Source organism: Giraffa tippelskirchi, chromosome 2 (assembly GCF_054371585.1).
Source record: "Giraffa tippelskirchi isolate mGirTip1 chromosome 2, T2T-mGirTip1v1.2.pri, whole genome shotgun sequence".
NCBI classification, from domain to species: domain Eukaryota; kingdom Metazoa; phylum Chordata; class Mammalia; order Artiodactyla; family Giraffidae; genus Giraffa; species Giraffa tippelskirchi.
Window position 1 is genome coordinate 63563633 of NC_137276.1, and position 15967 is coordinate 63579599.

General features: G+C 35.7%; 1 protein-coding gene across 24 annotated transcripts in view; it reads left to right on the top strand.

The window, feature by feature from the left end:
• The window catches only part of P4HA1 (prolyl 4-hydroxylase subunit alpha 1), a 94936-nt gene that overhangs the window by 56159 nt on the left and 22810 nt on the right, over positions 1 to 15967 (top strand). For 13 of the 24 annotated variants that reach the window (XM_081566114.1, XM_081566174.1, XM_081566206.1 and 10 more), the window contains 2 exons: positions 103 to 279; positions 10245 to 10315. In XM_081566114.1, coding sequence (XP_081422240.1) covers positions 103 to 279; positions 10245 to 10315 — 248 coding nt within the window. Of the gene's footprint in view, positions 1 to 102; positions 280 to 10244; positions 10316 to 11344; positions 11416 to 15967 lie in introns of all 24 variants that reach the window. The other 11 variants (XM_081566217.1, XM_081566088.1, XM_081566195.1 and 8 more) reach the window with 1 other exon arrangement.

Sequence of the window (15967 nt, forward strand, 5' to 3'; positions counted from 1 at the left end):
GTCTATACACCAGCATGATTATTGCTTCTTATCTTCATAGGAACAAGCATTAAAAATATTATTACTCTAATATATTTATAATTTTTTAAACTTTTTGTTCAGACTCCTCGGAGACAGAAAAAACTCTTCTGTCGCTACCATGATGGAAACCGGAATCCTAAATTTATTCTGGCTCCAGCCAAACAGGAGGATGAGTGGGACAAGCCTCGTATTATCCGCTTCCATGATATTATTTCTGATGCAGAAATTGAAATTGTTAAAGATCTAGCAAAACCAAGGGTAAATAATTTTTGTCTTTTTTTCTCTCCTCGATTTACTTGTGTTTCAGCTTTTCCTTTGCAAGATTATAAAAATGATAATTGACATGACAATAACCCCATAGATAGTTTTAGATATTATTGTTGCAAACTAATGAAATTAACTAAGCTCTATTTATACCAGTTTTTCTCTTTTTGTTATCAACACATATTACATACCTTTTATGTAACCTTGCAGCTAGGTTTTAAGCACTGAATTATGAAAATCATAGGTGATATTTTTATTCACACTTAACAGATTTGTGTTTCAGCATCTTCCTGAAAAAGATTCCATGTACTTTGGAGCCCTTTAATCTCAGAGACTAATCAAAGGCCAACTTTTTATATATAACTTCTGTAGTTTTATCTGAAATAATACTTGAAGTATTTTTATTCCTGTCTAGGTACATTATTACTTGGAGGATATCATTGGGCACGAACATCTTGCTAATCTGAATAATGACATCATAGTTTTCTGGCTTCAACCTACATCATTTATCTTAATAAGAAAGACAATTTATTATAAGCACAATGCTATAAGCTTTAGTGTTTAGCATAGAAATTCATCTTTGGTGAGCAAGAATGACCTTTATGCTTTTCCCCATCCCCCTTTTAGCCTTTTTCCCCATCAGCTTGTTCTTAAAATCTGTTTGGTCTTATTGACAGCAAAATACAAACTACGATTATTTTCATAAAAAGGCTGTTAAGTAATCACAAGAAATATTTTTGCTCACTTACTATACAAGAGCTGGAAAATTTTTCTGTAAAGGTCCAGATAGTAAACCTTTTTAGGTTTTGCAGGCTGTACAGTCTGTTATAACTACTCACCTCTGCTGCTGTAATGCAAAAGCAGTCATAGAAAATTCATAAATGAGTATGGCTATATTCCAGTAAAACTATTATTTCTAGAAGCAAATGGCTGGATGAATTCAGCCCATGGTCCATAGTTTGCTGTTCCTTGTCTGGACATCTATACTGCAGAATAAACTTGAAGTCAGAATATTTGTTGCCGTTAAGTTTTACTACTTTTCTAAATGGCTACTTTTTGTTTTTTTACTGAAGAGTATGAGCTTCTCTGGTGGCTCAGTTGGTAAAGAATTTGCCTGCAATGCAGGAGACTCAGGTTCAATCCCTGGGCCGAGATCTCCTGGAGAAGGCCATGGCAACCCACTCCAGTATTATAGATGAAAAGACTTGTCTAATATGTATGGGTGTTGTCCAGGGGAGCTCTTATAAATCTTTTAAACAGATAAAAGATAGTGATGTCATATTCTGCCATTTTTTTTTTTGGATTTTAGTCTATTATATGTGTCAGTAAACCAAAATTATTGTGGTAGAATATTAATTAGGAATTCATTTCAGCTTGGAGACGGTCTTATATCTCTGAGTTTGGAGACCTCAGTCTTAAAAGAGATGCCTCAATTAGATTATTTGATCAAAAAATACAATGACAATGAAAATTTTATATTCTTGTTAACCTCCGAACCATCTTTCATTTTTAGAAAAAAGTTTAAAATCATTATCTTGGCTGTCATCTCTTTCTGTTTTTTTTTTTTTTTTTAAATAACATGAATTTTTTTCATCAGTCTTTGTGCTCAGTCTAAGATTATTTCACTGTTTATTGGAAATATATGAGCAAATATCTTGAAGAAAAGATTGACCTTGAAACTGATTTTTTTTTCTTTTTAATTTATTTTTTTATTGAAGGATAATTGCTTTACAGAATTTTGTTGTTTTCTGTCAAACCTCAACATGAATCAGCCATAGGCATACATATATGCCCTCCCTTTCGAACCTCCCTCCCATCTCCCACACCATCCCACCCCTGTAGATTGATATAGAGCCCCTGTTTGAGTTTCCTGAGCCATACAGCAAATTCCTGTTGGCTATCTGTTTTACATATGGTCATGTAAGTTTCTTCCATACATCTCATCCTCTCCTCCCCTCACCCCATGTTCATAAGTCTATTCTCTATGTCTGTTTCTCCACTGCTGCCCTGTAAATAAATTCTTCAGAACCATTTTTCTAGATTCCATATATATGCATTAGAATATGATATTTATCTTTCTCTTTCTGACTCACTTCACACTGTATAATAGGTTCTAGGTTCATCCACCTCATCAGTACTGACTCAAACGTGTTCCTTTTTATGGCTGAGTAATATTCCATTGTGTACATGTACCACAACTTTATCCATTCATCTGTCAATGGACATCTAGGTTGCTTCTATGTTCTAGCTATTGTACATAGTGCTACGATGAACAATGGGATACATGTGTCTTTTTCAATTTTGGTTTCCTCAGGGTTTATGCCTAGAATTGGGATTGCTGGGTCATATGGGTGGTTTTATTCCTAGTTTTTTTAAGGAATCTCCATACCATCTTCCATAGTGGCTGTATCAATTTACGTTCCCACCAACAGTGCAAGAACGTTCCCTTTTCTCCATACCCTCTCCAGCATTTATTGTTTGTAGACTTTTTGATGATGGCCATTCTGACTGGTGTGAGGTGATATCTCATCATAGTTTTGATTTGCATTTCTCTAATAATGAGTGATGTTGGACATCTTTTCATGTGTTTGTTAGCCATCTGTATGTCATCTTTAGAGAAATGTCTGTTTAGGTCTTTTTCCCACTTTTGATTGGGTTGTTTGTTTTTCTGGCATTGAGTTGTATGAGCTGCTGGTATATTTTGGAAATTAATGCTTCATCAGTTGTTTCATTTGCTATTATTTTCTCCTATTCTGAGGGTTGTCTTTTCACCTTGCTTATAGTTTCCTTTGCTGTGCAAAAGCTTTTAAGTTTAATCAGGTCCTACTTGTTTACTTTTTTATTTCCTTTCCTCTAGGAGGTGGGTCATAGAGGATCTTGCTTTGATTTATGTCATTGAGTGTTCTGCCTATGTTTTCCTCTAAGAGTTTTATAGTTTCTGGTCTTACATAAAGGTCTTTAATCCATTTTGAGTTTATCTTTGTGTATAGTGTTAGGAAGTGTTCTAATTTCATTCTTTTATATGTAGCTGTCCCATTTTCCCAGCACCATTTATTGAAGAGGCTGTCTTTGCCGCATTGTATATTCTTGCCTCTTTTGTCAAAAATAAGGTACCCATAAGTGCATGGGTTTATTTCTGGGCTTTCTATCTTGTTCCATTGGTCTGTATTTCTGTTTCTGTGCCAGTACCTTACTGTCTTGATGACTGTAGCTTTGTAGTATAATCTGAAGTCAGGAAGGTTGATTTGTCCAGCTCCATTCTTCTTTTTTTTTTTTTAAATTAGTTTATTTATCTATTTTTTTAACTTTACAATATTGTATTTGTTTTGCCATACATTGACATGAATCCACCTCCATTCTTCTTTCTCAAGACTGCTTTGGCTATTTGGGGTCTTCTTTGTTTTCATATGAATTGTGAAATTTTTTGCTCTAGTTTTGTGAAAAATGCCATTGGTAATTTGATAGGGATCACATTGAATCCATAGATTGCATTTGGTAATATAGTCATTTTCACAGTATTGATTCTTCCTACCCAGGAACATGGAATATCTTCCATCTGTTTATGTTGTCTTTGTTTTCTTTCATCAGTGTCTTAACAATTTTCTGTGTACAGTTCTTTTGTCTCCTTAGGTAAGTTTATTCCTAGATATTGAATTCTTTCTGTTGCAATGGTGAATGGGATTGATTCCTTAATTTCTCTTTCTGATTTTTCATTGTTAGTATATAGAAATGCAAGTGATTTCTGTGTATTGATTTTGTCCTGCAGCTTTGCTAAATTCACTGGTTAGCTCTAATAATTTTCTGATACTATCTAGCATTTTCTATGTATAGTATCATGTCATCTGCAAACAGTGAGAGCTTTACTCCTTCTGATCTGGATGCCTTTTGTTTCTTTTTCTTCTCTGATTGCTGTAGCTAGGACTTCCAGAACTATGTTGAATAATAGTGGTGAAAGTGGACACCCTTGTCTTGTTCCTTATCTTAGGGGGAGTGATTTCAGTTTTTCACCGCTGAGAATGTTTGCTATAGACTTATCATATATAGCCTTTACTATGTTGAGGTGGGTTCCTTCTGTGCCCATTTTTTGAAGAATTTTGATCATAAATTGGTGCTGAATTTTGTAAAAGGCTTTTTCTGCATCTATTGAGATTAGACTTAAATTCAAGAAAGTAGGGAAAACCACTAGACCATTCAGGTATGACCTAAATCAAATCCCTTATGATTATACAGTGGAAGTGACAAATAGATTTAAGGGACTAGATCTGATAGACAGAGTGCCTGATGAACTATGGACAGAGGTTCGTGACATTGTACAGGAGACAGGGATCAAGACCATCCCCATGGAAAAGAAATGCAAAAAAGCAAAATGTCTGTCTGAGGAGGCCTTACAAATAGCTGGGAAAAGAAGAGAAGCGAAAAGCAAAGGAGAAAAGGAAAGATATTCCCATCTGAATGCAGAGTTCCAAAGAATAGCAAGGAGAGATAAGAAAGCCTTCCTCACCAATCAATGCAGAGAAATAGAGGAAAACAACAGAATGGGAAAGACTAGGGAACTCTTCAAGAAAATTAGAGATACCAAAGGAAAATTTCATGCAAAGATGGGCTCGATAAAGGACAGAAATGGTATCGACCTAACAGAAGCAGAAGATATTAAGAAGAGGTGGCAAGAATACACAGAAGAACTGTACAAAAAAGATCTTCACAACCCAGATAATCACGATGGTGTGATCACTCACCTAGAGCCAGACATCCTGGAATGTGAAGTCAAGTGGGCCTTAGAAAGCATCACTACGAACAAAGCTAGTGGAGGTGATGCAATTCCAGTTGAGCTATTTCAAATCCTGAAAGATGATGCTGTGAAAGTGCTGCACTCTATATGCCAGCAAATCTGGAAAACTCAGCAGTAGCCACAGGACTGGAAAAGGTCAGTTTTCATTCCAGTCCCAAAGAAAGGCAATGCCAAAGAATGCTCAAACTACCGCACAATTGCACTCATCTCACACGCTAATAAAGTAATGCTCAAAATTCTCCAAGCCAGGCTTCAGCAGTATGTGAACCATGAACTTCCAGATGTTCAAGCTGATTTTAGAAAAGGCAGAGGAACCAGAGATCAAGTTGCCAATATCCGCTGGATCATCGAAAAAGCAAGAGAGTTCCAGAAAAACATCTATTTCTGCTTTATTGACTATGCCAAAGCCTTTGACTGTGTGGATCACAATAAACTGTGGAAAATTCTGAAAGAGATGGGCATACCAGACCATCTGACCTGTCTCTTGAGAAACCTGTATGCAGGTCCGGAAGCAACAGTTAGAACTGGCATGAAACAACAGACTGGCTCCAAATAGGAAAAGGAGTACGTCAAGGCTGTATATTGTCATCCTGCTTATTTAACTTATATGCAGAGTACATCATGAGAAACGCTGGGCTGGAAGAAACACAAGCTGGAATCAAGATTGCAGGGAGAAATATCAATAACCTCAGATATGCAGATGACACCACCCTTATGGCAGAAAGTGAAGAAGAACTAAAGAACCTCTGATGAAAATGAAAGAGGAAAGTGAAAAAGTTGGCTAAGAGCTCAACATTCAGAAAACTAAGATCATGGCATCTGGTCCCATCACTTCATGGCTGTGATAGACGTGATCAAATAGATCAAATAGATAGGGAAACTGGAAACAGTGTCATACTTAATTTTTTTGGGCTCCAGAATCACTGCTGATGGTGACTGCAGCCATGAAATTAAAAGACGCTTACTCCTTGGAAGGAAGGTTATGACCAACCTAGATAGCATATTTAAAAGCAGAGACATTACTTTGCCAACAAAAGTCCGTCTAGTCAAGGCTATGGTTTTTCCAGCGGTCATGTATGGATGTGAGAGTTGGACGGTGAAGAAAGCTGAGCACCGAAGAATTGATGCTTTTGAACTGTGGTGTTGGAGAAGACTCTTGAGAGTCCCTTGGACTGCAAGGAGATCCAATCAATCCATCCTAAAGGAGACCAATCCTGGTTGTTCATTGGAAGGACTGATGTTGAAGCTGAAACTCCAATACTTTGGCCACCTCATGCGAAGAGTTGACTCATTGGAAAAGACCTTAATGCTGGGAAGGATTGGGGGCAGGAGGAGAAGGGGACGACAAGAGGATGAGATGGTTGGATGGCATCACCGACTCGATGGACATGGGTTTGGGTAGACTCCGGGAGTTGGTGATGGACAGGGAGGCCTGGCGTGCTGCGATTCATGGGGTCGCAAAGAGTCGGACACGACTGACTGAACTGAACTGAATTGAGATTATCCTATGATTTTTATCTTTCAATTTGTTAATATGGTGTATCACATTGATTGATTTGCGTATATTGAAGAATCCTCACATTACTGTAATAAACCCAACTTGATCATGGTTTATGAATTTTTGGGTGTGTTGCTGAATTCTGTTTGCTAAAATTTTGTTGAGGATTTTTGCATCTATGTTCATCAGTGATATTGGTCTGTAGTTTTCTTTTTTGTGTGTTGTCCTTGTCTGGTTTTGGTATCAGAGTGATGGTGGCCTAGTAGAATGAGTTGGGAGGTGTTCCTTCCTCTGCAATGTTTTGAAAGTTTTAGAAGGATAGGCATTAGCTCTTCTCTAAATGTTTGCTAGAATTCTCCTGTGAAGCCATCTGATCCTGGGCTTTTGTTTTTTGGGAGATTTTTGATCACAGCTTCAATTTCAGTGCTTATAATTGGGTTGTTGATAATTTCTGTTTCTTCTTGGTTTAGTCTTGGAAGATTGAACTTTTCTAAGAATCCGTCCATTTCTTTCAGGTTATCCATTTTATTGCCATATAGTTGTTCATAAAGTCTCTTATAATCCTTTGTATTTCTGCATTGTCTGTTGTAACCTCTCCTTTTTCGTTTCTAATTTTGTTGATTTGATTATTCTCTCTTTTTTTCTTGATGAGTCTGGCTAAAGTTTTGTCAATTTTGTTTATCGTCTCAAAGAACCAGCTTTTAGTTTTATTAATCTTTACTATTTTTTTTTCATTTCTTTTTCATTTATTTCTGCTCAGATCTTTATGATTTCTTTCCTTCTACTAACTTTTGGGTTTTTGGTTCTTTTTCCAGCTGTTTTAGGTGTAAAGTTAGGTTGTCCATTTGATGTTTTTCTTGTTTCTTGAGGTAGGATTGTATTGCTATAAACTTCCCTCTTAGAGTGGCTTTTGCTGCATCCCGTAGGTTTTGAGTTGTCATGTTTTCCTTGTCATTTGTTTCTAGAAATTTTTTTATTTCCCCTTAGATTTCTTCAGTAACCTGTTGGTTATTTAGAAGCGTGTTGTTTAATCTCCATGTGTTTCTGTTTCTCACAGTTTCTTTTTCTTGTAATTGATATCTAGTCTCATAGCATTGTGGTCAGAGAAGATGCTTGATACTATTTCAATTTTCTTAAATTTACTGAGGTTTGATTTTTGACCCAAGATGTGGTCTATCCTGGAGAATGTTCCATGTACACTTGAGAAGAAGGTGTATTCTTCTGCATTTGGATGGAATGTCCCAAAAGTATCGATGAGATTCATCTCATCTAATATATCATTTAAGACTTGTCTTTCCTTATTAATTTTCTGTTTTGATGACCTGTCCATTGGTGTGAGTGGGGTGTTAAAGTCTCCTGCTATTATTGTGTTACTGTTGATTTCTCCTTTTGTGTCTGTTATTGTTTGTCTTATGTATTGAGATGCTCCTGTGCTGGGTGCATAGATATTAACAATTGTTATGTCTTCCTCTTGATTGATCCCTTGATCATTATGTAGTGTCCTTCCTTATCTCTTGTAATATTCTTTATTTTAAGGTTTATTTTTCTGATATGAGGATTGCTACTTCAGCTTCCTTTTGCTTCCCATTTGCATGGAATATATTTTCCCATCCTCTCACTTTCAGTGTATATGTGTCTTTAGGTCTGAAGTGGGTTTCTTGTAGACAGCATATATATGGGTCTTGCTTTTGTATCCACTCAGCCAGTCTGTGTCTTTTGGTTGGAGCATTTAATCCATTTACATTTAAAGTAATTATTGATATATATGCTCCTATTGCCATTTTCTTAATTGTTTGGGGTTGATTTTGTAGATCTTTTTCCTGCTCTTGTTTTTTTGACTATATAAGTCTGTTTAACATTTGTTGTGCAGCTGGTTTCGTGGTACTGAATTCTCTTAACTTTTGCTTATCTGGAAAGCTTTCTATTTCTCCATCAGTTTTGAATGAGATCCTTGCCGGGTACAGTAATCTTGGTTGTAGATTTTTCCCTTTCAGTACTTAATATATATCTTGCCATTCCCTTCTGGCCTGCAGAGTTCCTGCTGAAAGATCAGCTGTTAAGCACATGGGGTTTCCTTTGTGTGATACTTGTTGGTTTTTCCTTGTTGCTTTTAATATGCTTTCTTTGTGTTTAGTCTTTGTTAGCTTGATTAGTATGTGTCTTGGCATGTTTATCCTTGGGTTTATCCTGTATGGGACTCTTTGTGCCTCTTGGACTTAATTGACTATTTCCTTTTCCATGTTGGGGAAATTTTCAACTATAATCTCTTCAAAATTTTCTCATACCCTTTCATTTTCTCTTCTTCTTCTGGGATCCCTGTAATTCAAATGTTGGTGCTTTTGATATTGTCCCAGAGGCCTCTGAGACTATCCTCAGTTCTTTTCATTCCTTTTACTTTATTCTGCTCTTCAGAAATTATTTCCACCATTTTATCTTTCAGCTCACTGATTCATTCTTCTGCTTCAGATTTTCTGCTATTGATTCCTTCTAGAGTATTTTTAATTTCAATAATTGTGTTATTTTTCTCTGACTGTTTATTCTTTAATTCTTCTTTGTCTTTGTTAATTGATTCTTGCATTTTCTCCATTTTATTTTCAAGGTTTTTGATCATCTTTACTATCATTATTCTGAATTATTTTTCAGGGTGCTTGCCTGTCTCCTCTTCATTTATTTGGACTTCTGTGTTTCTAATTTGTTCCTTCATTTGTGTAGTATTTCTCTGCCTTTTCTTTTTTTTTTTTTTTAACTTATTGTGTTTGAGGTCTCCTTTTCTCAGACTTCAAGGTTGAATTCTTTCTTCCTTTTAGTTTTTGCCCTCCTAAGGTTGGTCCAGTAGTTTGTGTAAGCTTCGTATAGGGTGAGATTTATGCTGAGTTTTTGTTTGTTTGTTTGCTTTTCCTGTGATGGGCAAGGCTGTGTGAGGTGGTAATCCTGTCTGCTGATGATTGGGTTTGTATTTTTGTTTTGTTTATTGTTTAGATGAGGCACCCTGCACAGGGCTACTGGTGGTTGGGTGATGCTAGGTCTTGTATTCAAGTGGTTTCCATTGTGTGAATTCTCACTATTTGATACTCCCTAGGATTAGTTCTCTGGTAGTCTAGGGTCTTGGAGTCACTGCTCCCACTCCATAGGCTCAGGGCTTGATCTTGAGTTTTGTGTGATTCTATATATTCTTTTCGTCTGGTCAGGTACTGAAGGTGTGTTCCTGATTTATCCATGGGGAGAGATGTACTCCACATCCACCTACTCTGCCATCTTGTCTTCAAACTGATTTTGAACATTAGCTTTGCAAACATTTCCATCACTGAAAAAAATTAAAAAGTTTGTAATGAGTTATTGAATGCATATAGCCATTCTTGTAACTATAAATTAACTTCAAATTTTAGAAATTTCTTTTCCTCATTTCACATCCTGTAACGTTTCAAAGAAATTTAATTTCCAGTCTGTTTTGTTTGTGTACCCTCCATTCATGCAAAAAAAAATTTTTTTTAAATATAAAAAATTTAAAAATCAACTGGCATTCAAGATTCAACACAGGTGACTGGAAGTCTATGGAGTTATTTTCTCTTTTTAGCCTCCTTTGTAAAAATCCCAGATTTCTGACTGATTGGATAAATGTGATTCATTTTTTTTTGTTTTGTAATGCAACTATTTTGATGGTTGGCTTCACAGCTGAGGCGAGCCACCATTTCAAACCCAATAACAGGAGACTTGGAGACGGTACATTACAGAATTAGCAAAAGGTAAGAGATGTGTATGCTGCATATTTTGCCCTCTAATGAGTGTTTTGTACATCCTACAGGAATTATTCATTTAAGGGAAGTAGGTCATTTTCAGTCTCCAGTCAAGTCACCGCCTATTTTTAAGCATGGAAAAACTGCTTTGTGTTTCACAGGTCTTTCTCTTTAACTAGAAGTTCTGTTTTTAATATTTAATTGGTCGATTATTTTTAGGGAGTTAATATGCTTTTCATCTCTCTTCAGGTTAGGAATCAAATGTCCAGGAACTGGCCTAATACTTGTTTTCTTATTCTTTTTTCGTTTTTCTTGCCAAAGATGGAAAAAAAAAAAAAAAGGCAGCAGCCTGTATTAATCTGGGAGTAGTCTTTGTTTATGTAGTTCTCTCATATTCATAAATATGCTGCAGTGAATTCACATCATTCTTCATGATGATTGTGTTGGCATTTGTTCATGCATCTTATAAAATAACGTTGTCATTATGGAGTAATCTGTATTTCTCCTGTTGAAGTTTTTATTTTAAAAAACTTGCTGACTTAAACGTTGGCAATGGAAAGAACAGAGTTATGCTTCAGATCTCAGTCTTCCAAATGCTATTACTTAAGAGTTTAGTTGCCTTTTACTTCACCAGAGAGATTTAACAACAGTTATAGCTTGGTGAGAGTTTTAAAAAATGAATTTAAAGAGACTACTAATTATTCTTTTGTCAAATAATTTGAAGAACATTAAACTTCTAGATCTGAGAAAGCACCTGTGAAACCCAGTGCTATAAATCATTTACATACAGCTTCAAATGATTTAAAAAAAAAAAAAAGTGAAAGGACAATCTGCAACAAAAATCTGTCAACCCATTTTTTTCTTGATTTGGAAGTGGCTTTTCTTATTGCCACTCTTCTAAATGTTTCTGCTGATTTGAAACCATTGCCTACCATCCAGACCAATCTGAACCCTTCCAATCACCTGTGGCTTGGCAAAACAAAAGCCCCAAATTGCCTGCTACGTGAGTAAGCCCTTGTCCTTTCTCTTTTTTTGTAGCTGAGCCGAGCTACAGTACATGACCCCGAGACTGGAAAATTGACCACAGCCCAGTACAGAGTATCTAAGAGGTAAGGGAGTAATGGGAAGAATTTTAGTCATATTTGGACTATTTTCTTTCTTGAGAGTCTAGTTTTCATAAAACCCATCTTATGATTTGTAAGACCTTGGCTATTAGGCATAGGTATTTGATAGCTGTGACTTTTGACTTTTCATGATTGACATGGTTATGGGGAAGTTAATAGAAGTTTTTCAGAGTGACTTGCTAGGTTTTAAAATGCCTGCTGAGATAGCCCACACCCTGCCTGGTAAGTGAAGTTGTGTTCTCATGTTAAAGTAACCGAAGTTCCCAAAGACTCTTCATAGAACAAGGCCTAATTTAATTTGTAGTAAAGCAGGGGCTTAAAAATCTCAGGATGACTCAGTAGCTATAGGTAGTGCGAATGACACCTTGAAAGATTACCTAAAAAGTCCTCTGTAAGTCAGTTGGTTTCAAATTCTTTGTTTTTAACAATATTTAAGGGAATCTCCTTAAGTTATTGGCTGATAGGTCACTGAAATAATTTTTAATAAAAGGTCACTATGTAACTTGTAAGTATATATAACTTAATAGGAGCTCAAAATAAATGACATTTCAACAGAACTCTTTTTCCATTTACTTATTTGTATAAGTAAAGTTTCTCAGCTCTCATAAAAATGAAAATAGAAGTGTCATTGAGCTGAATTCTGTCTCATTGTAGTAACAAGTAATATTTATTCACATGTAATACTTAATTGAAAATAAACTAAATAAGCTTCATCTCCTTAGGAATATTTTAATATATTTTTGTTTTTTATATTTGATGATGATTGTTTAATTATGTTCTTTAGATTGCTGTTGTTCAGTCGCTAAGTCATGTCCGACTCTCTGGAACCCCATGGACTGCAGCAAGTCAGGCTTCCCTGTTCTTCACTATCTCCCAGAGTTTGCTCAAATTCATGTCCATTGAGTCAGTGATGCTATCTCACCGTCTCATCCTCTGCCACCCCCTTTTCTTCTTGCCCTCAAATCTTTCCCAGCATCAGGGTCTTTTCCAGTGAATTGGCTCTTCACATTAGGTGGCCAGAGTGTTGGAGCTTCAGCTTCCAATGAATATTCAGGGTTGATTTCCTTTAGGATTGACTGATTTGGCATCCTTGCTGTCCTAGGGACTCTCAAGAGTCTTCTCCAGCACCACAATTCGAAAGCATTGTAATAACCCATTCTAGGAGACATGTTTTTTTTTTTTTTGAACAGTTAGGCCTTTATGTTACAGGAAATTTATATTTTTATCAGTTTACATAAATATTTTGTTGTGAAGAAGTATAGTGTGATGAATAAAAGACTTTTAGTCATAAAAATATATCCCTCTTGGAGAGGGCTTCTCAGCCTCAGCACTATTAACATTTTGGATCAGATGATTGTTGTTTGTTGACTGACCTGAGGCTTGACTAGTGCCTGCTGAGTGCCAGCACCCTTCTGTCACCAGTTGTGACAATCAAAAATGTCTTCAGACATTGTCACATGTCCCCTGGTTGGCAAAATTTCCACCACCATCCCTGGGAATTCTACCTCTCTACCCCTCTTAAGAACCACTGTTTTAAGATAGGAATGGAATGAAAATGCAAGTTCAAAGGAAAAAAGGGAAGACTGATGTAAAATTTCCAAGCATTTTAAAAATGCTTCATTCATGTATTTTCTTAAATGGATGATGATGGGCATAAAATCATCATGGTGTTTAGACTCCACTGAATACATAAAAAAAATAATCATTTTTCAGAAATTACCACTGTTTTCAGTAGGACAGAATTAAATTTTTGAAACTCTTGGGATGAAAAATTTAATTTGTCAGCTAAAAATTGTGCAAAGGAGTACATAGATTTTAACAACTAATTTAGGAGGCAGTCAAACAAAAAATAGCATTGCTCTATAAGTGGTAGCAAAAGTACTATAAAGACTATACAGAATACATTGATTTGTTTTCCTAATTACTTTAAGGCAAAGCTTTATGTTCTTTATGTATTAACGTTCAGCATCACCACACATGTATTCTGATATACCATCTGTCCTGTACTGCTAGCTATCTCCTTACCCCTAATCACATTCCTGTAATGTGATTTTGATGTTGGTTAATACTAATACAAGGTAAGGATTTGCAGCAATTAATTTGGATAAATATGTTAAACCATGATTATAATGTTTCTGTGCATTGTATAATAATTAACCCTCATTTGAAGTTAAGTAAGCTAATTTTCCATTTCTAGAACCTTTTCATGTCTAAAAAATGAACTGACCTATTTTTTTAAAAATAACTAAATCCTGGGGTTCCCTGGTGGTCCAGTGGTTAAGACTCTGAGCTCCCAATGGAGGGAGCATGGGTTCGATCCCTGGTTGGGGAACTAAGATCCCACGTGCTGTGTGTCCAATAAATAAGATAAAACAATTAAAATAACTAAATCCATTATATATTTTATTAGAAATTATTACATGGTTTTAGGCTTTTTTTTTTTTAACTGTCATAAAGCTAGTAAGTATCTAAATTCTCCAGATTTGGATGTTTTTAGGAAATATTTAAAACAAAATTTTATGAACTTAGTGTTTTCGAAGTCATTTTGAAATATTCTATATATACAATGGACTTTTTGACAAAATATTCAGCCCACAGAGTCACTGGACTCTTACCAAAAGTCAAATTACTCTTGGAAAGGTGATCCAAACCTTTTTTTCCCCTTTTTGGAGCTAAATATTTCTAAACATTTTGTGCTTATTTTTGAAAATACTTTAATTTCATAGCTCTGGATTTTTGAGAAAGGCACAGCTATACTTTATATTATATTTAACAGCAGAAAATACTTAGCCAGTAACATTAGACACATTGAAAGACTGAATAACACCACAGTAAACTCACGCAGACTTGGCAAAGTATGCAGTGTGAGTGTGTGTTTTTGTTCAAAACAACCTAGTAAAAAAAAAAGAATTCCATAGCACAGTGGTTTTCATTTTTATTCTAAAGGAAAATTTTTCATCAGCCCTTTAAAAAATAAAATCTTTATGTGAGAGAGAGGTCTTAATGGTTAAGGAAGGGCTTTGCTCCTTGAAATGTCCAGTACATTTCATATTTTAACAAACAGGTTTTACTATTTTGAAAATTTAATATCTATTGAGACATTTTCTACTCATCACTGTAAATCTGAAATTTGGAGATTTCACAAGTGAAATAAATGAGTGTTTTATGTTTCCTTCATATTTTATACGTCTGAAGAAGGCATCTCCAATGGAAAATAGCAGAAAGAGTTTGTGTGTACTGATGTCAGTTAAAGAGGTCCCTTTTTCTCTGGGAACATCTGTATTTTCAAAGTCAGAAGGGAATTTCAAATATCTGTATTCTGAGACATTTCTAAGTGATTGTATCATCATCTATGGAAGTAAAAATATGTTCATGTTCTAGCAAATAGAATTTTCTTTGGGCAGAGTACGTGTGGAAATCCATTACTGTTTAAAAAACAAAATATTTACTTTATTGACTACCTGTGAACTTCTGGCAAATCATTTTTTGTCTTTCCAGTATAAAAAAAAAAAAAACACCCTAAAATTCTCCTGTGTGTGTATGTGCGCTCAGCTGTGTCTGACTCTTTGCAACCTCATGGACTGTAGCCGCCAGGTTCCTCTCTCCATGAAATTTTCCAGGCAGGAATACTGTAGTGGGTTGCCATTTCCTTCTCCAGGGGATCTTCCCAACTGAGGGATTGAACCTCTGTCTCCTGCATTGGCAGGCAGATTCTTTACCACTGCTCCATCTCAGCGTGTTACTGGAGAAGCTAATAGTTTGGCTAAATCAAAGTAATGGAATTTTAGTTTTTGAGAGGTAATTATTCAGTTACAGGTGGTGCAGTGATAAAAGTATCCATTTGTCAATGCAGGAGATACAAGAGACACAGGTTTGATCTCTGGGTCAGGAAAATCCCCTGGAGAAGGAAATGGCAACCCACTCCAGTATTCTTGCCTAGAAAATTTCATGGACAGAGGAGCCTGGCGAGCTACAGTCCGTGGGGTCACAAAGAGTTGGGCACAACTGAGTGACTGAGCACACATACGCACATACACATTTAGTTGTATACTCTGAGAAGACAGTTATGTGAGTTCATAAGTCCAGTTAAAGTAATATATGCAAATAAACAGTTAATATTGAGTGTGGTAGAAGAAGCTTCTTTAATTCTGGTGGAATCAGTATCACTTCTTGGAAGTGATTTCATTTTTTACTTTGAAGTGCAGATTTCCTATAATATGATATTTTATTATGCTTAAGATTTAATTTACCCCATGTTAAAAAGGAGCAAATGGAGTGTAAAAATGTATTAATATTTTTACAGTTTAGAGGCCAATGCAGATAGCTTTGAGTGATACCAAAAAAAATTTTTTTTTAATTGGCACAACTTGTAACAACAACATCCCCTTCTATTGGCTAGAACAGTCATTCTCAGATTGAGATAACTGAAATGGATAGATCTAGATAGATCTGTAGTGTTATTGTATAATTGTCCCACTGAGAACCAAAGGGACTCGATAAATTCCAAGTCTAGATGATTAGCCTTTCTTTGTTAATT